The 21,373-nt window shown below is 44.3% G+C and overlaps 2 protein-coding genes across 2 annotated transcripts in view; one reads left to right on the forward strand and one right to left on the reverse strand.

Annotated features, from left to right (window-relative positions):
- eml3 (EMAP like 3) overlaps positions 1-4,482 on the reverse strand; it is a 55,726-nt gene extending 51,244 nt beyond the window's left edge. Inside the window, exon 1 of the mRNA XM_079295015.1 lies at positions 4,350-4,482. Within this exon, the coding sequence (XP_079151141.1) occupies positions 4,350-4,374 (25 nt within the window). The 5' untranslated portion in view covers positions 4,375-4,482. The remainder of the gene's footprint in view (positions 1-4,349) is intronic.
- An 819-nt stretch (positions 4,483-5,301) lies between these two features.
- ecsit (ECSIT signaling integrator) lies at positions 5,302-9,473 on the forward strand. Its single transcript, XM_079295940.1, has 8 exons — positions 5,302-5,394; positions 5,801-5,976; positions 6,187-6,592; positions 6,698-6,921; positions 8,203-8,260; positions 8,574-8,722; positions 8,823-8,928; positions 9,041-9,473. Exons 2-8 carry the CDS (start codon positions 5,836-5,838, stop codon positions 9,325-9,327), a joined length of 1,371 nt encoding a protein of 456 aa, XP_079152066.1. The 5' UTR covers positions 5,302-5,394; positions 5,801-5,835; the 3' UTR covers positions 9,328-9,473.
- The last annotated feature ends 11,900 nt before the right edge of the window (positions 9,474-21,373 follow it).

Below are 21,373 nucleotides of genomic sequence, written 5' to 3' on the forward strand. Positions count from 1 at the left end.
TAATCATTGCCATATCCTGACCAGTGAAAAACAATCCTCCCAGCATTTAGTTTGCTGCACTAATTAACATTTTTACATTAATAATGGCTAAACGACGTAATGTGAAAGTGTTGCTCAAAGAGAGGAACCCACTGAGAACTATCGACTACAAAAACAGAGCTAGGAGAGAAAGTGAGTTGTATTTTTATTTAACTTCAACAGTTGTGGTGTTTCAGAGGTCAAAGGTCAGGCTCTCAAGTAACAGCTGCTGGAGCTTCCCACCCGCCCTGTGTCAAAATCTTTGCATTAGATTGAAGCGCTACAAAGTGGGCGGGCTTAGAGCGTAGCGGAGTTCCACGCACACCTCCCAGATTTAATGATGGCTGGATGTCATGACACTATTGGTTGGTGCTAGCTTACGTAAGCAGACATCATATTTTACTTTTACAGGAAGAGAAGATGGTTGGATTTGGATATCAAAATCCAAAGAAAATAGATGAATAAATATTCACCTGGACTTTAGCTTTCTGTGAAACGTAAAACCCTAAACATCGATTCCCATGTCTCGCCAAACCCCTTTTTTAACTGCACTAAACCTTTTCATCACTTGGAGCCGTCAAGCTTCTTAATGGAATCCTCCAGTAGAGAGAGAGTCAACGACGGCCTACAGTATGTGGTGAGCCTGCTACATCACTAACCACTGTCTCAGAGGATAAAAGCATCTAAAAATAACTGTCAGAGAGCCAGAGGAGACGGTACATGTGCTCACAGCGCTGGCCAACACACTGTCGCACATCTGACTGTCATATCTGGCTGAAGCAGAAACAAACATGATGCAAGACCACGCATGCTCTGCATGCAGATAACAAAAGAGCAAGCTCGTCTGTTGACTGCTGATGGAAGATAAATCTGTGCAGCGCCATGAGCTCACTGGGGTTCAGTTACTGAGTTAATAACCAGAGAGCATGTATCTTCAGGGACTGAGCTAAAATCCACGATGAGTTGTTTTTTTTGTTCTCTCTGATTTTTTGGTGGCAGCTCAAACGGAACGTTGTGCAAAGAGACGAGGGCTAGGAATCATTTTGAATTGTTTAGTCGTAGAAATCTTTTCAGTGAAAAGGGTCTAAAATTGGCAGAATTTTGTTTCAAATCAGGAATTTCATATCTAACTAATCAAAGAAACACGAACCAAAGCAAGTGTGAATCTAGCCGGAGAAATGCATTTGTGTCAGAACCAAGAAGACGTTTCTACCTCCAGACTGCAGAAAAGAGGCCGCATTACGACATCCTGGGAAAAACGAGCTGCCATCTGCTGATGCAACTTCCTGCTGATCTCTGCACAACTTGCTCTCGGTCCCAAATTCAGTTGTTATTGACGTAGAAAAAGGAAATCATGAAAGGATCAATCTGCTTCAATAAAACTTGGTTCTCATTTTCCTAAGTTTGTATCATCATTACTGCCAGTTACAACAAGGTGAGAAACTTGTTAAATCCAACTGCTTTTTGAGTGAGCAGCTGATGGACAGTGCTGTCCCACAATGCAATGCACGAAGAAGAGATACAGAGAAGCTACTCACTTTTTTTTACTTTTAAACATCTTATTCACTCTCAGTGAAGTCTGACTGGAAGTGGCATTCCAGAGCTGCTGTCTGATTGACATCTGGCACATACATTGCATAATTTCATCCAACCACAAACCAGCATCCACTGGTTTCTCACACTTACTGTAAAAGTTCTAACAACTACTAGATATAGAAGATACTGTAAACTCTGTATTGTGGAAGTGGGACGCTGCTCATCATGTTATGTATGGAGGAATTAGTTGACCGTTTGGAGAGAATATTATAGAAGTTGTGAGTTAGTAGTTTTGTTTGAAATATCCAAAAGTAGAGTTTAAATATTTGCTTCTTTTCGGGGTTTTGCAAGTAGTGTCTGTATTCTTCCATCCCCACCAACAATGTGTTATCCTTCATACTACTCACTCAGTCATACTGTACACGGTAAGAATTAGTACAGCACATGCATGCATATCAGTATGCAACTGGAACACTGCTTCAGGGTCTGGTACCTGGAGTTCGAAAAAAAGATTAGGCGACTAAACATTGCAACCATGTTTACCGTTTTGGCAACCAAAAACTTCAGAGTCCGAGGACGAATACGTCTTCGACCACACTTCTGAGTAAAGAAGAGTCACAGCGAGTGAGCCGTCAGTGTCACTCGGGTTGCTATGCGGTCAGGCAGTGAGCTAATAAACTGCATTTACAGTGAATGCACAGCGGATGACGGGTGCACCTGTTCAAGGTCACGGTTAATTCAGATGAACTTTGCCTTCTGCGCCACCTGTTATCCCCTCACGCTCTATCTATACTATATCTACGTCCAGTACAGGCCACCACGGACCGTCCAGAGATCTGAAGATGCTGACACACATTTCTCAGTCATCATAATTGGTGAATAATAGTTTTATCTAAATTACTAAAATATGTATGGACTATTAGTAGTAACTGCACCAGCATACAAACATAGTATGAGTATGAGCTGATATTAGCTTCACAAAGCATGTACGCTGAAAATCATTTTCACTGCAGATATTGATTGATCTATCAATCAGAGTATTCTATATGTAATTCTGCATACCTTTACAATATTGTGATACTGCTTCTGTATTGATAAAGATATTTGTATTAACATTGTGCCATTGATTTCAGCCGGATCACCCAGCCCTACGTAAATGCTTTTGTTTTGAAAAGCCTGCATGTCATCATACAAGCTTTGGGTGAAGAAGCGTATTGTATATTGGTATCTTCTCGTTATCAAAGCATCACAGACTACAGCAATGAGTCGTCATCTGACCCGTGATAAGGTGAGAGCCGGTCAGCTGACGGTGAGAGACAGGAAGGAGCAGCTGTACAGCAGGGCTGCATGTTACTGTATCACAGCTTGTCAGTTACTAAAACACCTTCATTATGACGCGTCAGTGCAAGATAATCACTATTAATGGCAGACATCTTCATCGAGCAGAGTGACAGCCTCGACACTGGCTTTTACTGGTCAGCTCCCTCCAGCAGCGTTGGCCACAGACGCTGGCGAACGGCTCCATCTGATAGTTACTGTTCCCCTGGGCCTCGCCGCCCCACCGATTTACAAGACAAGCAAACACATCGGCACATAAGGTGGGACAGCAGGGCCCACAGATGTGCAACAAAAATCAGCATTGTGCAACAGTGTGAGAGCTCCTTAGAAACAGACGGCATTGTGGGGGATCAGAGCAGGTGGAGCTTCTGAAACACCCTGAGGTTTGTGGCTTCCTTGCAAAAAGCAAACGACTTTGAGAAAGAATTTTTCATTCAAATGTAGAACTGCTTGTGCATAAAGAAGGACAGCCTGATACAATATCATATACAGTGCTAAACATTGTATCTACACACGTGTGTATATACAGCAGAGTTTCCTTTGATCCCCTGACAGCTCTGCTGGTGGCCTGTTGATGTGGCTGCTGGAAACACAGCCAGGACCTCATTCAGCTATTAGCAGTGCACAACTTCATTTAATAAAACGTTCATTTTAACAAAGCTAAATGTTTCATAAAGTTAACTAATTCTTCTGACATTTCACATTAGTCACCAGAAAGCAAGGCAGATGATAAACAGAAAACTTTAAAAAAAAAGTTACAGTCAATTCTCACATTCATCTTGACCCCGCGTGCCAAAATAAAGACAGCTGTTTGAATAGAATGCTTATCCATCACGCGCTAAAACTGAAACTAGCGAGCAGCAGGACATGTAACTACTGCAGCCGTTTCCCAAACACTTCAGCTCCCACACACCTACACACTTAACGTTACACAAGTGCTGCTGTCATTTTGCAACACAGCTTGCATCGAGAAATTAAGTGCCTACATCACTATTTGAAAAATGAACATTTTACATGGCTTTTGCTTGACGGTATAATTATAGCTGAATAAAAAAAAGACCTTAGAATGTCAACCTTTTGGAGCAGCGTGCCTGTTTTTCCCACTTATCCTCCTCTCCCACCGAAATATATCAAGGAATGCGGCAGGAAGCACTGCGAGAGAGCTGTGCAACTTTATTGATTAAATTAAAAGCTTATTCAAGTAAAATGCACAGCCGAACGAGCCTGAAAGCGTTACAGTACTGTAAAATGCTACAAGCCATGTCTACCGACGTGCGTACGTCTGCCGAACAGCAACACAACAATTATGGCCAATTTTGTATTATTTTGGCAAAGTGTTGCCTCCATAACCATGTGAGCGATATCCGAACTCTCAGTCAGTCAAGTTTTCACAACGCTGTTGTCAGTAAAAACCGCTAAACAGAAACACACGACACGTTTTTCTTTGCTTCACTCACCCAAGCTGTTTGTAGAGGAATCCATAATACGAAGCGTAACTTGTGTGAAGTTTATTCAGAGGTAAAGCCTGACCTGCGGTGGGTTTTCCATGCTGAGAGGACTGTCAGAAGTCATACTCTGGGGACCTGTGTCACAGTGTCAGGTTGAGCAACAAGAACACCGGAAACGTGGGCAGTTTTCCTGCAAATAAAGCGCTATTGTTTAGTAAAGAATACGACAATCACTAAAACACATTCCTAAATCCAGTTAATATTACGTAAGAGTATATAATTACGCGTATAAAAGCAAATACGATAACGAATTAAAACAACAAACACCTCGCTAACTGAGATATCGAACGTGTCCACCGGAAGTTACTTACCTCATTATGGCTAGCTTAATACTAGTCGCGGGAAGGCACGGATGAAGAGATGCGTTGTGAAGTGTCATCTATGAACTACCTCCAATATTATTGTCTCCACTCACAGTAGATGTGGAGTACCAGAAGAACACAGGATAAAACTTGCAACACAACATTTTCAGGCTACACATCAGCGTCTGTCAAATAAAAGCTGGGAGACTATATTTGTTTGGTAGACATTTGTCGCCATCTATCGGTGGTGTTGTGTAGTGCAAAACCATGTAACGCATTAGTTACGACCCAAAATACGGGAATAAATATGCATTTTTTATTGAACGTTAGCGTTTACTTGTAACGCCTTTGTTTAAATACATTTAGTTTTGAAAGCCGAGCGTACATTGTTGGGTGCCACTCAACATAATTTGCCAAAATAGGCGCGCAAATACCTTTATGACTGTCTATCTTAGAGGAATGTTTAACACAATTCAATACCCCAAAACGTGTGTCTACTGTACAAAATCATACAGTCTATGCGCAGAACAGGGGTGGCGGAACAATTGTTTGCGCTAATGTGTCTGTTGTTTGGGGGGAAGCGAATATATGTAGGACCAGGAAGTTCAGCTGGCTTTGCATCATGGAGGCGTCCATGGGAGGTTGATTTCTGAAGGAGACTTCATTTCTTCGTACGTTCGTCAGTTTAAATGGTGAGTATTGAGCATGGGATGAAGAGCTAGCCTAAATATGTTCGTGTAAAATGTACACCAGTCATGTATTACAGAATAGCAGGTCATAAGGATAATTTGGGTGACACTTTGCCCCAATCACCCCCTCTTTTATGCCAAAGTTATTACAAAAATATGTCCGCTTAATGTTTTCTTGGTCAATATTTATACGCAATAGAAGCTGACTGAAGAACGTTTATGAATAAAGCAGAGTCTCTAAAAACAATAAATAATGTATTATAGTAAACATTAAACTGCTCTTCAGTCAGAATCACAACAAAAGCCATGATTCTGGGTGTTGTCACTATTGTAGTAGAATAGAATATCTTGAGAGCAGATTTGTGAATGTTAAGCTGTTCACCGTGTTATGTGCATCGTCCCTCTGCAGTTCTGTTCCCGAAACGTCGGCGTGATGGCTCTACCATGAAGTGTGCCCGCTGCCTGCTCCAGCTGCAGTGCCTGAGACTGGTTGGCCAGTCAGCCAGGTCTGCGACTCAGTATGGCGCTCTGCTCCAGTCAGTGTCCTCCAGTCAGCCCAACACGCTACGCAGCACCCCGCACCAGGTAAACTTTAATCTCCACTGTGGGGGCCAGATGCAAAAATATTGGTAATTTCAGGATGTTTGCATTATAATCAAAGGCAGAAAAAGCATGTAAGAATGACGGCGACCTTTCCTCAACGATGAGTTTTCAATTCTGGATGCATTCAACCCACCAAGCAGCACTAATCGCAATAAAATCCCAGCCTTTTTTCTTCTTGCCAACCAATTGTAGGCATTGAGAGGTTTCCACGGCAGCCCAGGGCATGCCAAGGGTCGACCTGTACCCGCGGAGTTCATCAACGAGGACGACAAGAAAAGGGACAAGTCCTTGGTCGCCCACGACGACCTGTTTGAGCGGGTAGCCAAAGAGGTCAAAACCAAGGCCACGTTCAATAAAGTGGTGGACGTCTTCATCAAGCGGGACGTGAGGCGGCGGGGTCACGTGGAGTTCATCTACGCCGCTCTGAAGAAGATGCCGGAGTTTGGCGTGGAGAGAGACCTGGTGGTCTACAACAGGCTGCTGGATGTTTTCCCCAAAGAAGTGTTTGTGCCCAGGAACTATATCCAGCGGATGTTCAACCACTACCCCCGGCAGCAGGAGTGTGGAGTGCAGTTACTGGAGCAGATGGAGAACTATGGTGGGTGTCTGTAAACAGCCTGCTCATGGAATCCCTGGAATGGATTTGGAATACGTTTGACATTAATATAGCATCATCTGTCAGTCTAAATGATTGTGTTTTCAGGTATCATGCCCAACATGGAGACCAAAGTCCTGCTGGTCCAGATCTTTGGAGAGAAGGGCCACCCCATGAGGAAGTACCAGCGCATCATGTACTGGTTCCCCAAATTCAAGCATGTAAACCCCTTCCCCGTACCCCAGCAGCTGCCTGAAGACCCAGTGGACCTGGCTTGCTTCAGCCTGACCCGCATCGCAAATGACCGCGACGCTAAAGTCACCGTCCACCAGGTACAACTGTACGCGTCGGATTGCTGAAATAAGCCGTTTACTTTCTCTCAGAGAGCGAGATGGTCAGATGGGTATCGATCTCATGTCTGTGTAACGTACAGAGCTGGAGTTAGCTTAGCTTAAAGCTAGGCGTGACTCCAGCTATAGCGTGATTTGCTAGATACAGTTGGTGGGCACAGGTTTTGGTCTCTGTACAGACACGATGGTATCAAACCTAACAACTTCACTGTGGCGACACGATTCAAGAAATGGTTGCAGTTTACAACTCTCCTTATTTTAACATTTGTTATCATTATAAATGTTGACTTACAGATTAAACCAACAATATACGGTGCTGGTAGATGGATTGAAACTTGATCAGGTTAAGCTAAGCTAACTACATCCTGATTCCAGCTCTACAGGGACTGAAATACACACACAGGAGGTTGATATCCATCCATTCATCTCCTTTCAATTCACAAATAACAGAGAGCTACGTGTTAGCCTGTGCTAAACTAGCTCATGTAACTGAATGCAGTCTCTCATTGAGGATGTCTTTATTGTTAGTTCTGAAAAAAGTTCCTTTGAGGTTAACTCTCTAATTTTCGAACCCATTATTTTTAATGACCAGTAATTTAAACAATTAATTTGTTAGCATACAAAAACTACAGCTGCCATGAACAACTTAATGGGAGCTGTAGCTTTTCATTCTATATTCTTCTGTAATTTTTCAAACGCTGTAATCTTTTCTGTCCAGCCTTTTGTTGTTCCCTGTCCATTTTTATAGTTCACTACTCAACTGGTCTCAGTCCGTCAAGCTAGTGACCTTTTAATCAATGACTGTCTGGGGCTTATGGGAAATGGTGTTCATTTATATAATAGAAGAAGAAAAAAACATTTTACAAAGGCGTTGCCCAGTTTCAGCAAATGCAACCTTAGCTAAAGGTCCACTTACTAGCTTTTTTTCTGGAGCTTTCAGCTGCAACCGTAACTCAAGGTCCACTTACTGAGTTTTTCCAGAGCTTTTAACCATAACTCACTGTTCCAAATTGCATGGAAAGATTATAAGATTGTCATGTAAAGGTTGGTCTTTTTTTTGCTTTTTTGGTTAAACTTCAATTTTTGAAAACGTATCATCCCTTTCTAGAACCTCCCACATAATGTTGAGTAACGTTATGTTCAGCTCTCTGCAGTCCAAAAGCGAAACAAGCAGCAGAACATAACCAACTGCTCTACTTTGTTGTAAACACTTTTTCTTTCTGTCTTTGTCAACCAAAAATGTTTTTTTGCTCTTCCCTTTAGCTGCCCTGTACAGACGTTACAGAGAGTGGGGACCAGATCACACAGCCACATATAGTAGGTACGGAAACTGTTTGTTTGTCTCACATTAAATGTGTACCAGCGTGGTTTAGCAAGTGGATATAAGAAGAAGTCTGGGATTCAAATCATGACATGACAGAAATATGTCAGATATTGTCTTCTTTGAGTAATAATTGCAGTAAGTGTTTTTTTAGCCTGACTGAAAAGGAAACCAGAGAAACGACAGTAACAAACCAGGAAACTGGATTATTTAGAAATGTTGTGTTAGTACAATGGTGGGGTCAGACCTATAAATATATATCCAGACTTTTGCTCATTGTCTTTGTTTTCTTTCCTTCCTGTGTTGACACCAGGTATCCAGAGCCCCAGCCAGGTGGAGCTGCTGGCGGAGCACAACCCGAGCAGGCCGGTGTTTGTCGAGGGCCCCTTCCCTCTGTGGCTGAGGAAGAAGTGTGTGTACTACTACGTCCTCAGGGCTGACCCCACACCGCCCGACGAGAAGGTAGGAAAATCCTCCCCTCCTCCGATGGAAACAGATTGGGTGTCATCTAGGAATCCTGTGCTCCTGATCTTACTGAAGCTGTGTCCCCCCCCCCAAACAGGTCGAGGAGCCCTTTGATCCAGAGAGGTGTTTGGACTATCCTCTGCAGCTTGAACTGGATTTGGACCGTGACCTCGGGGACGAGGAGAGCTTCGACGTGGAAGACGGTAAGACACCGAAGCAGTCAAATAGATCTCCGTGATTATTCCTGGTGAGAATGAAAGCACGGGAAACCTCCCACTGAGTGTGTAATGCAGCTGTTGTGTGTCTTGTATCCAGTGGACGAGGGTCCAGTCTTCGCCATGTGTATGACCAGCCGGGGCGAACAGGCCGTCCTCAACCAGTGGATCTCCGGCCTCCAGGAGAACAATCCCATCCTGGGTCGGGTCCCCACTCTGTTCCGCCTGGACGCTGGGCCCCGGGAGCTGCAGGGGGCGGCTGACACAGAGTCAGCCCACCACCACGGCCCAGAACCTGAGACCCAGAAAGAGGAGAGACAGCCTCAAGAAGAACCTGAGGTCAAAGTGGAGGAAGAGCCGAGGACAAGCCAGAGGATGAAACGGTGAACAGCAGTCAGACTGTGCGGTTAAGACTGAAAAATCCTAACATACTGTACTATGATGGGTAGGGGCTGGACTAGTGTGAGCTGGTTCACTGAACTAAGCAGAACCTGAGGAGTCCGTCTCTAATTATGGTAAGCTTCTGTAATCAAATAAATGACATTTTAAAAAACTGCGCTTCCTCATTTTAGTCTGTCAAAAGTTGCTGAGTCAACATTAGGCCGGTCAACATAACTACTTTTGTTGGACGATATATTGTTCCAGAAATGATCGTGATAATGATGTCAATTTATGCATCTAATATATTGATAGTGTAATAGCATAATAATGCAAGTAAACCCTGACAAACTGCAATGAACTTTGAATTCTTCTCACATATTGGAATTGGAAAGAGAGTCACTAAATAGTGTGTAAGAAACAGCACATGGTTTATTATACTCTTGTGTGAGTTACATTCATGACAAATGAAAAGTATTGTGTATTTTCTCATTTAATTTAATTTACTTAAGTGCAGAGTTAGTATGTGCTAGACAACTTAATTGTGTATCACGACATCTGGATTCAGGATTTCATCACAATATGATTTATCCAACGATAAATGATCTAACTTGAGGCATCAACTCGGTAACAAACCACCATTTTCTGACAGAGAACCGAAGCCTCAGACTTGGAGGTGTTGCCATTCTCACCTCATACTCAGCTGCAAACCAACCCAGTGTGCACTGGAAACCAACAGAACCATATCAACAAAAATGTAAACAACCAACCCAGCACTGAACAAGTAGCCCAACACACTCTAATTTCACTAAAAAGAAAGTGAAGCACCATGTCCGGTAGGCCGAACCAGACCCAAACCTGAACATCATTTCTAAATATTGGTGTGAAACCGGGTCAAGACAGGTACCATCCGGTTTGGGTCTGGTATCTACACTCGGGACTAGATGGCTTATAGAAAGGACACAATATTCCACAGTACCTCCAATAGGACTCCCTGAGGGACACAATGACAAGTCCACAAAGCACGTACAGTGTAAGAGAATTCTGATAACTCGACCCAGCAGAAAGAATGGTAAATACACGGATCCGCCCTTTTTGTTACCTTCTCCAGTGTGTCTTCATGAAGTTCATTAAGGTTCAGTGTGTAGATGCCCTCCTCTGCCCCAAGAAGCAGGTACTGATCTAAGAAGGGAAAGTGTTTGTTAAAGGGAAAATATTGTTTCTTGGATCACAACTCATGTTCAGCTGACCTGTGTACTAATTAATGATTTAGTACGTTTCCCCAGCAAATAGATTAAGTCCTTGTAAATAATTCATTGAAATGTCCAATTTAACATGGTCAGCGGTTTAAATCATGTGAGTTGGTTAGTTATCAAATCAAAATGACCTTTCCAGCAAACGTCTCAGGAAATCGTTTAAAAACTAGAAACGTGTAAAAGCTGACTGCAAAGACAACAATGGTAGTGAAGACAACTCCCACGATCCCGCACTACTTCACTACCGAACCAAACTCTTTCTTTGGTTGTTGTTTTGATTGAGAGACCCCTAGTGGCAGAAAATAACACATTGTGCCTTTTAATGCTAAATTTCACTCATTAAACATGTTAACATGCATACACAGCAGGCTAACATGATACATGGCACATGCTTAACATTAAGATATTGACATCCAAAGCTGGTAACTTTACTGTTAACATGCTACTCTAGTGTGCTAAATTACATACAGCAAAACATAATTGTAATCACAAAGAATATTATTATATTCTGCTGCTTTAACTGTTTTCTGTAGATTTCTTTTCGAAGTGAAAACTTCCAGTTTTCCTGTGTTAGATGTCTTTGGAATGTGCTGCAATCAGAGAGCTCTGAGCTACTTTAGCTTTGCTTGTTTACCACGGTGTTTCCACCGAGGAATAAGTCTAGTTTGAAGCACCCTTAAATCCTAATGACACAATCGTCAAACTGGGAGAATTTAGGACGTCAGTAAACCCTCTACCACTGGATCACAGCATACATCCACTATCAAAACATGCACGAAAAATGCTACTGGCAGAGAGACTGGCTGTGGCCAGACTGGGAACGACAGAGTCAACATGATGCATGTTGCCTTCTTCTTTATGGGGTTTTAATGTACACGATGAGAGGGGTGTACCACAAGGATCTATTTTAGGGCCATTGCTTTTCCTATTTTTTTTATTTTATTTTTAAGCTTTGTTTATTGTCATTTTACATAACTTATAAATCCTCAAACACATCCACACGCACTTCCATACATAGGCATGAAAACCAGGAACACAAACAATACCTCAGCAAAACATCATGGAGGGGGAGATTAAAATAAAATATAAAATAAAATAAATAGAAAAATACATTCTAAACATGTACATGTCCAAGTATATCCAATATAAACTTGATAAACATAAAATGTGACACCTTTATCAAGCCTCTGTGACTTTTTGTGACCTACTAAGTTGCTTGTAACCATCCAATATTCTCAAAATGCATAAACATACATCGATATATCCCTCCATAGAAGTGGAGAAAGGACAGAGTGGGAGAGAAGAAAAATATAAATTAAATTAAAATTAATAAATACAAAAGGGAGGGGGGGGGGTGGGGGACTCAGGACTCCGTTTCTTGCTGTACATACTTGAGAATTTCTTTATTTACTGTTTAGGTCTAAAGGATCCTCGCAACTCTGGTCAGGAAGTTTTATACTGTTAATATAGTCTATAAAATGTTGCCAAATATTGTTAAATTGCTCTTCTTGTTTTTTCAGAGACAATTTAATTTTCTCTAGCTCCAAGTGATTCATAACATGCCTCATTAGATTTAATTGTGTTGGTGCAGTTCTCCATTTCCAATTGATTAAAATCAATCTTGGTGCCAGCAGGCTAACAAATGAAATCATATTGTGTTTCACATCATTTTTTACTCTGTTATAGTCTGTAATTCCTAGAACTGCCGAAGCGATCCAAGTCTATGGGTCTATGCAAAGATTTTGACAAGGTCCAAAAGATATTGCTCCAATAGTTTGATATCCTCGGGGAACTCCAGAACAATGTGTTGCCGGTGCCAGCCCACAACGTTCACATGAGGGATCTATACCTGGGAATATTCTACTGAGCTTTCATTTAGACCAATGTAAACAGTGTATGATCTTAAACTGCAGAAGGCCATGTCTTGCACACACTGAGGTGTTATAAATCTGTTCTAAGGCTGTTTCCCACTGCTCTGAAATCTCTGTATAGGTCGTCCTTCCAAACTGATTTCAAGTGTTCCATAGTTTTTTTCGTTATTTTTGTGGTGTATGGAGGGCAGTAGAGTATGGAGGACAGTGGTGTATGGAGGGTAGTAGTGTATGGAGACAGTGGTGTATGGAGGGCAGTGGTGTATGGAGGGCAGTAGTGTATGGAGACAGTGGTGTATGGAGGGCAGTTGTGTATGGAGGGCAGTTGTGTATGGAGACAGTGGTGTATGGAGGACAGTGGTGTATGGAGGGCAGTGGTGTATGGAGACAGTGGTGTATGGAGGGCAGTTGTGTATGGAGACAGTTGTGTATGGAGACAGTGGTGTATGGAGGGCAGTTGTGTATGGAGACAGTTGTGTATGGAGGGCAGTGGTGTATGGAGGGCAGTGGTGTATGGAGGACAGTGGTGTATGGAGGGCAGTGGTGTATGGAGACAGTGGTGTATGGAGGGCAGTAGTGTATGGAGGGCAGTGGTGTATGGAGGGCAGTGGTGTATGGAGGGCAGTTGTGTATGGAGACAGTGGTGTATGGAGGGCAGTTGTGTATGGAGACAGTGGTGTATGGAGGGCAGTTGTGTATGGAGGGCAGTTGTGTATGGAGACAGTGGTGTATGGAGACAGTGGTGTATGGAGGGCAGTGGTGTATGGAGACAGTGGTGTATGGAGGGCAGTTGTGTATGGAGACAGTGGTGTATGGAGGGCAGTTGTGTATGGAGGGCAGTTGTGTATGGAGACAGTGGTGTATGGAGACAGTGGTGTATGGAGACAGTGGTGTATGGAGGGCAGTGGTGTATGGAGGGCAGTTGTGTATGGAGGGCAGTTGTGTATGGAGACAGTGGTGTATGGAGACAGTGGTGTATGGAGACAGTGGTGTATGGAGGGCAGTTGTGTATGGAGACAGTGGTGTATGGAGGACAGTGGTGTATGGAGGGCAGTTGTGTATGGAGACAGTGGTGTATGGAGGGCAGTGGTGTATGGAGGACAGTGGTGTATGGAGGGCAGTGGTGTATGGAGGGCAGTGGTGTATGGAGGGCAGTGGTGTATGGAGGACAGTGGTGTATGGAGGGCAGTGGTGTATGGAGACAGTGGTGTATGGAGGGCAGTAGTGTATGGAGGGCAGTGGTGTATGGAGGGCAGTGGTGTATGGAGGACAGTGGTGTATGGAGGGCAGTGGTGTATGGAGACAGTGGTGTATGGAGGACAGTGGTGTATGGAGGGCAGTTGAGTATGGAGACAGTGGTGTATGGAGGGCAGTGGTGTATGGAGGACAGTGGTGTATGGAGGGCAGTGGTGTATGGAGACAGTAGTGTATGGAGGGCAGTGGTGTATGGAGGACAGTAGTGTATGGAGGGCAGTGGTGTATGGAGGGCAGTAGCGTATGGAGACAGTGGTGTATGGAGGGCAGTAGTGTATGGAGACAGTGGTGTATGGAGGGCAGTAGTGTATGGAGACAGTGGTGTATGGAGACAGTGGTGTATGGAGGGCAGTGGTGTATGGAGGACAGTGGTGTATGGAGGGCAGTGGTGTATGGAGACAGTAGTGTATGGAGGGCAGTGGTGTATGGAGGACAGTAGTGTATGGAGGGCAGTGGTGTATGGAGGGCAGTAGTGTATGGAGACAGTGGTGTATGGAGGGCAGTAGTGTATGGAGACAGTGGTGTATGGAGGGCAGTAGTGTATGGAGACAGTGGTGTATGGAGGGCAGTAGTGTATGGAGGACAGTGGTGTATGGAGGGCAGTGGTGTATGGAGACAGTGGTGTATGGAGGGCAGTGGTGTATGGAGGACAGTGGTGTATGGAGGGCAGTGGTGTATGGAGGGCAGTAGTGTATGGAGACAGTGGTGTATGGAGGGCAGTAGTGTATGGAGGGCAGTAGTGTATGGAGGACAGTGGTGTATGGAGGGCAGTGGTGTATGGAGACAGTGGTGTATGGAGGGCAGTTGTGTATGGAGGGCAGTTGTGTATGGAGACAGTAGTGTATGGAGGACAGTGGTGTATGGAGGGCAGTGGTGTATGGAGACAGTGGTGTATGGAGGACAGTGGTGTATGGAGGGCAGTAGTGTATGGAGACAGTGGTGTATGGAGGGCAGTTGTGTATGGAGGGCAGTAGTGTATGGAGACAGTGGTGTATGGAGACAGTGGTGTATGGAGGGCAGTAGTGTATGGAGGGCAGTTGTTTATGGAGGGCAGTTGTGTATGGAGACAGTGGTGTATGGAGGGCAGTAGTGTATGGAGGGCAATAGTGTATGGAGGGCAGTAGGGTATGGAGGGCAGTTGTGTATGGAGACAGTAGTGTATGGAGGACAGTTGTGTATGGAGGGCAGTTGTGTATGGAGGGCAGTTGTGTATGGAGGGCAGTTGTGTATGGAGGGCAGTTGTGTATGGAGGGCAGTTGTGTATGGAGACAGTAGTGTATGGAGGACAGTGGTGTATGGAGGGCAGTAGTGTATGGAGGGCAGTTGTGTATGGAGGGCAGTTGTGTATGGAGACAGTAGTGTATGGAGGACAGTGGTGTATGGAGGGCAGTTGTGTATGGAGACAGTAGTGTATGGAGGACAGTGGTGTATGGAGGGCAGTGGTGTATGGAGGGCAGTTGTGTATGGAGACAGTAGTGTATGGAGGGCAGTAGTGTATGGAGGGCAGTTGTGTATGGAGGGCAGTTGTGTATGGAGACAGTAGTGTATGGAGGACAGTGGTGTATGGAGGGCAGTTGTGTATGGAGACAGTAGTGTATGGAGGACAGTGGTGTATGGAGGGCAGTTGTGTATGGAGGACAGTTGTGTATGGAGGGCAGTTGTGTATGGAGACAGTGGTGTATGGAGGGCAGTAGTGTATGGAGACAGTGGTGTATGGAGGGCAGTGGGGTATGGAGGGCAGTAGTGTATGGAGGGCAGTAGTGTATGGAGACAGTGGTGTATGGAGGGCAGTGGGGTATGGAGGGCAGTAGTGTATGGAGACAGTAGTGTATGGAGGGCAGTAGTGTATGGAGACAGTGGTGTATGGAGGGCAGTGGGGTATGGAGGGCAGTAGTGTATGGAGACAGTAGTGTATGGAGGGAAGTTGTGTATGGAGACAGTAGTGTATGGAGACAGTGGTGTATGGAGACAGTGGTGTATGGAGGGCAGTAGTGTATGGAAACAGTGGTGTATTGAGGACAGTGGGGTATGGAGGGCAGTAGTGTATGGAGGACAGTAGTGTATGGAGGGAAGTTGTGTATGGAGACAGTAGTGTATGGAGACAGTGTTGTATGGAGACAGTGGTGTATGGAGGGCAGTACTGTATGGAGACAGTGGTGTATGGAGGACAGTGGTGTATGGAGGACAGTAGCGTATGGAGGGCAGTGGTGTATGGAGGGCAGTGGAGTATGGAGGACAGTAGTGTATGGAGGGAAGTTGTGTATGGAGACAGTAGTGTATGGAGACAGTGGTGTATGGAGGGCAGTAGTGTATGGAGACAGTGGTGTATGGAGGACAGTGGTGTATGGAGGACAGTAGTGTATGGAGGGCAGTAGTGTATGGAGGGCAGTGGTGTATGGAGGGCAGTGGAGTATGGAGGGCAGTGGTGTATGGAGGACAGTAGTGTATGGAGGGAAGTTGTGTATGGAGACAGTAGTGTATGGAGGGCAGTAGTGTATGGAGGGCAGTGGTGTATGGAGACAGTGGTGTATGGAGGGCAGTAGCGTATGGAGACAGTAGTGTATGGAGGGCAGTGGTGTATGGAGGGCAGTGGTGTATGGAGGGCAGTAGTGTATGGAGGACAGTAGTGTATGGAGGGCAGTGGTGTATGGAGGGCAGTGGTGTATGGAGGGCAGTGGTGTATGGAGGGCAGTGGTGTATGGGGGACAGTAGTGTATGGGGGGCAGTGGTGTATGGAGGGCAGTGGTGTATGGAGGACAGTAGTGTATGGAGGACAGTAGTGTATGGAGGGCAGTGGTGTATGGAGGACAGTAGTGTATGGAGGGCAGTGGTGTATGGAGGACAGTAGTGTATGGAGGACAGTAGTGTATGGAGGACAGTAGTGTATGGAGGGCAGTAGTGTATGGAGGACAGTAGTGTATGGAGGGCAGTGGTGTATGGAGGACAGTAGTGTATGGAGGGCAGTGGTGTATGGAGGACAGTGGTTGTTAGATTGACTGGGAGGGACTGTGTCATTTTACTGGTTCATTAAAAGTTGTGGCCACCAGGGGGCATCTATCAGAATGCACTCCAGACAAGAGGACAAGAGAAGACCCTTTGAGAGGTTTATAGACAGTATTCAACCGAGTGTTACGAGTCTGGGTACGACTCCATGCTCTACGATGACCTGCCGGAAGATGATGATGAGGAGGAAGATGATCATGAACAGGACCGAGTTTGTTTCGCTCGACGTTTTGTTGTGGAACGTCCTCAAGATGCTCCGCCCCCAGTCCCCCAGAGGTCAGAAGAGTCCACCAAGAGGAACAGGGAAGAGGACCACACGGAGCAGGCGAGTGTGAAGAGGCAGAGGACCGGTGAGGACGACCGGTGAGGACGACCACGAGGACGCGACGCCCTCCACTTCAGGCCTCGGATCCTCCATGAAGAGGACCAGAGAAGAGGACGAGAGGGAGTCGGCGCCCTCCACTTCAGACCTTGGTCCCTCCACAAAGAAGAGCCGGGCAGATGACTACAGATGGTTTCCACCCTCCACTTCAGGCCTCAGCTTCCCCCCACAGAGAAGATACTGGCAGCCGGCTGAAGACAGCGACTCGGATTGAGACCGACAGCATTTTTGCTGCAGGATTGTAAAACCTTTGCGTCTGGCAGGAATGTTAAAGCACCAGACAACCTTCCCTTGCGTCTGGTGGGGTTGGCGATAGGCAGCATCCTGCAGCAGAGCTTTTAAATATCTCTTCTTTGTTGATTTTCCATTTGAAAAATGGTTGATGCTAGATGCAGAAACCAGAGGTAAGTTAGCAGTGAATCATTGTTATTCTGTTGTGTATTTTTCTTGATAAAGTCTAGATGTCGTTACCAGACAAAGGTAACTCAACACAAGTTGCCTCAAAGTCTCACTTAACAGTTATTCAAAGATTCTGTCATGGGAGTTCAAGATCAGGACCCAATAGCAAGACCACAGGAGACAGATCTGGTAAAACAGATTTTATTTTACCAACATAAAGGACAGGAATGTGTGGAGAGGAGATCAGGGGAAACACAGGTCCTGACATATTGTTCATTTTACTCTCTGTCCATTTTTCATAGTTAGGTGTAGGTGACAGGAATCAGACATCATCATTTCCCTTTATGCCTCTTGGCATTTAGGGCAGCAACAAAAGTCTTCCACTCCTGTCTGTCCTGGGCTAGTCGCTGGATGGTGCCCCATGAGTGGTTTAGGCTCTGCATCTCCTTCTCCACAGTTCTTCTCCGTGTGTTTCTTGGTCGGTCTCTTTTTCTTTTCCCTTCTGGTGTCCAATGTAAGGCTGTTCTTGTAATATCAGCAGGATCTTTTCTCAACACATGTCCTATCCATCCCCATCTTCTGCTCATTAGGATGGTCTCCATGCATTCTTGTTGGCATTTGTCATACAGTTCTTCATTTGAAATGGTGTTTGGTCAGAAAATGTGCAGTATTCGTCTTAAACTCTTGGTGTGGAAGGTTGATAGTCTGTTGAGGTCTTCTTGTGTCATTCTCCAGCATTCAGAACCGTAAAATAGGGTGGATAAAACACAGCTCTGATACAATTTAAGTTTGGTCTTGATGGCGTACTGCTGTGACCTCCATATATTGGCTTGTATCAGACAGAGGTATGGTAAAAATTACTAACGTTAAGAAAAGTTTTCCAAGTCTCTTTTACTCAGGTATCGATGGCTGTAACAGGAAGCAACATCCTGGATCTGCTAGACAACAGAGACCACAGGACCAGATGAGAAGGATGGAGGACCACAGGACAAGATGAGAAGGATGGAGGACTACAGGACCAGATGGAGAGCGGCGGTCGCCTTTCTTTCAGTGGGCTGAGTAAGTAATCCCTCACTAAGACTACAGAAGTATCAGTAATAAGATTCCATCATTGAACAATGTAAAGGTTGTATAGTTGAGTTAAAAGTATACATCTCTTGTGTTTGTGTCTCACAGGGCAGGACTCCTCCGTGCTTTTTTCTCACTCCTGGGGCAACTGAGAGTGGACGTCAACCAAATCCATCATCCCAGGAAGGACCAGACCCACCACAGACCACTGAACCACTCTCAGCACCCCAGTGAGTCTGAGACCCAGTTAGTACGGTGACGTCCTCCCTGCCCCTCCCCCCTCCGACACCCCACGCTCCACCCACCAGCCGAGAGGACGAGGAGGGTCCCGTCCCCACCGGCACAGAGGACGTAGTTTATCTCCGTCTGCTTCTTCTGTGCTGGTGGGTTTGGGAAGTTCCTCACACACACACAGGAAGCCGTCAGCAGCTCTTTGCATCTGCTCACAAGTCAAGAAGGAGACAGATGCATTTGTCACATAGAACACAGCATGTTCATGTAAACTGTATGTATACTGTTTACAGAGTAGCATAATACAAATACATGTGTGACAAACGTTCTAAATATGTCTTTGTATTGGAAACAATATCATATTTCTGATATAATTCAAAAATTTGACAATGTACGACAATTAATATACAACAAATATTGTGCAAGTGATCATTTTATATCTTTTTGATTTTCATTTGACTCAAAGGCTGTTAGTACTTTTAAGTATTGATAAATATAATATTACATGTTGATATAAATAAAATAGGGAAAGCTTTAGATTACTGCCCCAACGTGCAGCTTGTCAATTTAATTATAACTAAATCATAAATAATTGAAATCTTTACTGATTGTTAACTAGTACAGAACTGATGACACATACATGTAGGTGCAAGGGAACAAGATGTGACGTTAATGAATGAGGGGGAAACAATGTGGGAACTTAATTAATTCATATCATTATTATAATTTATACATACATTTATGAATATATATATGTATGTATATGTGTGTGAATGAAATAAAAAAGTTATTGATGAATACATTTTATTTACAAGAACTATAAATTATTGAAAATTAGTTATTTAACAAAGCAACTGATTGAATTATTAACTGATTATTAATTTAGAAAAACTATATTATGAAAAAGAACTATGAATGAATTGTTGAATATATGATTGAAAAACTGATTAAAACTAAAACCTTTATATTAATATCTGTATACAGTAATCCTTCTGAGCAGGCATTCTAGGCAGGAAACAGGAAGTCCTCTGTAGCGTAGGCCATCTCATTTCGGAGACCGCATGGTCCAGCCTTCACGGTCCTCAAAGGACGCTGGGTCCTCCGAAGGATGCAGCCCCTGAATTGAGACACAGCTACTGACTCCAATACAGTGGCTCAGATCAAATGGTTCATCATCTGTATAGAGAGTGTAATGAACCCAGCTTCTACTACTCTGGAGTTCAGGAATTAAATGAAACACCGTGCAACATTTTAATTGAAACTAACTGGTGGTCAAAATCATAGCTACTTAACATCAGTATCCGTTATTACAAAATGGAAAGAATATGACAACAAAACAAAGCTTAAAGAGAGGGCCAAACCCCAAGGACCAGACAAGGAGGACATTCATCAGAGAGGCAATGAAGAGTCCAAAGGTGACCGTTAAAGAGCTGGAAGAGTCCACAGGGAGGATTTGAGTTTCTGTCCACAGGACCACTTTAAGCTGTTCGGTTCATTTGGTTGTTGTAAAAAGATAGAAAAGCTCCAGAACGCTTTAATTAGCAATGCCAGCTAGTGACATACAACACAGTGCAGAAGGGTCGGTGGACTGTCACTACACAAGTCCTGTTTCATGAATGGAGCATTTCTTCTTCTTTGTGTTGTTGAACAGCAGTTAGCACCAGCTGATGCGCTATACCACCCCCTTTGCAGAACAGTATTATGTCGGTCAAATTGGTCAAATTCTGCATCGTATTCCCCAAAACTAGTCTTGTTGAGCGGCAACGTTTGGAAATAATATGACAAGTCTTGTCTTTAATTTGAATTCCCCCGATAATAAATAGTATAAATGGACCATGTTTACCCATATTTCTGTTCCATAAAACCATATATGTAACAAAATGCTTATTGTATTGGTAAGTGTTGTTCACCTGCATCGGAAATGCTGACTTAAAGTCCCTCTCTTTGTTGTCCGGTTGCAGTCTTTCTCTCCATGAGCACAGCTTTTCTCACTAACCGCACACTAACAGGTGGCACGTGAAATACGTTGAAGGCAATGTTGCTGTAGCCTTCAACGAAGGCCAGAGGCCGATGCGTGTCCTGGAGCAGTTGTATCTTGGTGACCTTCGCCTCCATCAGCAGGTGTGTGTACATTTTCATGTCGAGATTCTTGAGACTCAGGTCCTCACGCTTGTCATATCTGTTTAAAAAAAAATAAAAAATAGAAAAATGACTGCGATAGTAGTGTTGGGTGCATTATTTTTGGACAGATTTTCGTTCAAAACGAAAACACTAACCTCCAGTTTCTGTTCTGCTCTAAGAAGCGAGATACTCCGGTTTCAGCAGCATAGGTGTCGATATGGACAAAGACATCTGAGGGGTCAGAGGCATGGTGTAACAATGTGAGAAGCATGCATTCAATGACTGATGTCAGTATACAGTCTTATCCCTTAAGATGCTCTACAGCAGCATGGTGAAGGGTTTTTCGAAGTGCACAGGCAGCGTGACTTTCAAACAGCATTGTTCCCACTGTGCCAGATTCTGGCCTGACTGGTTTTAATAGGCAAATAAAACAGCAGTGCCTCTTACCAAACATGACTGTGGCAAACAAT

Source organism: Melanostigma gelatinosum (assembly GCF_949748355.1).
Source record: "Melanostigma gelatinosum genome assembly, chromosome: 23".
NCBI lineage: Eukaryota > Metazoa > Chordata > Actinopteri > Perciformes > Zoarcidae > Melanostigma > Melanostigma gelatinosum.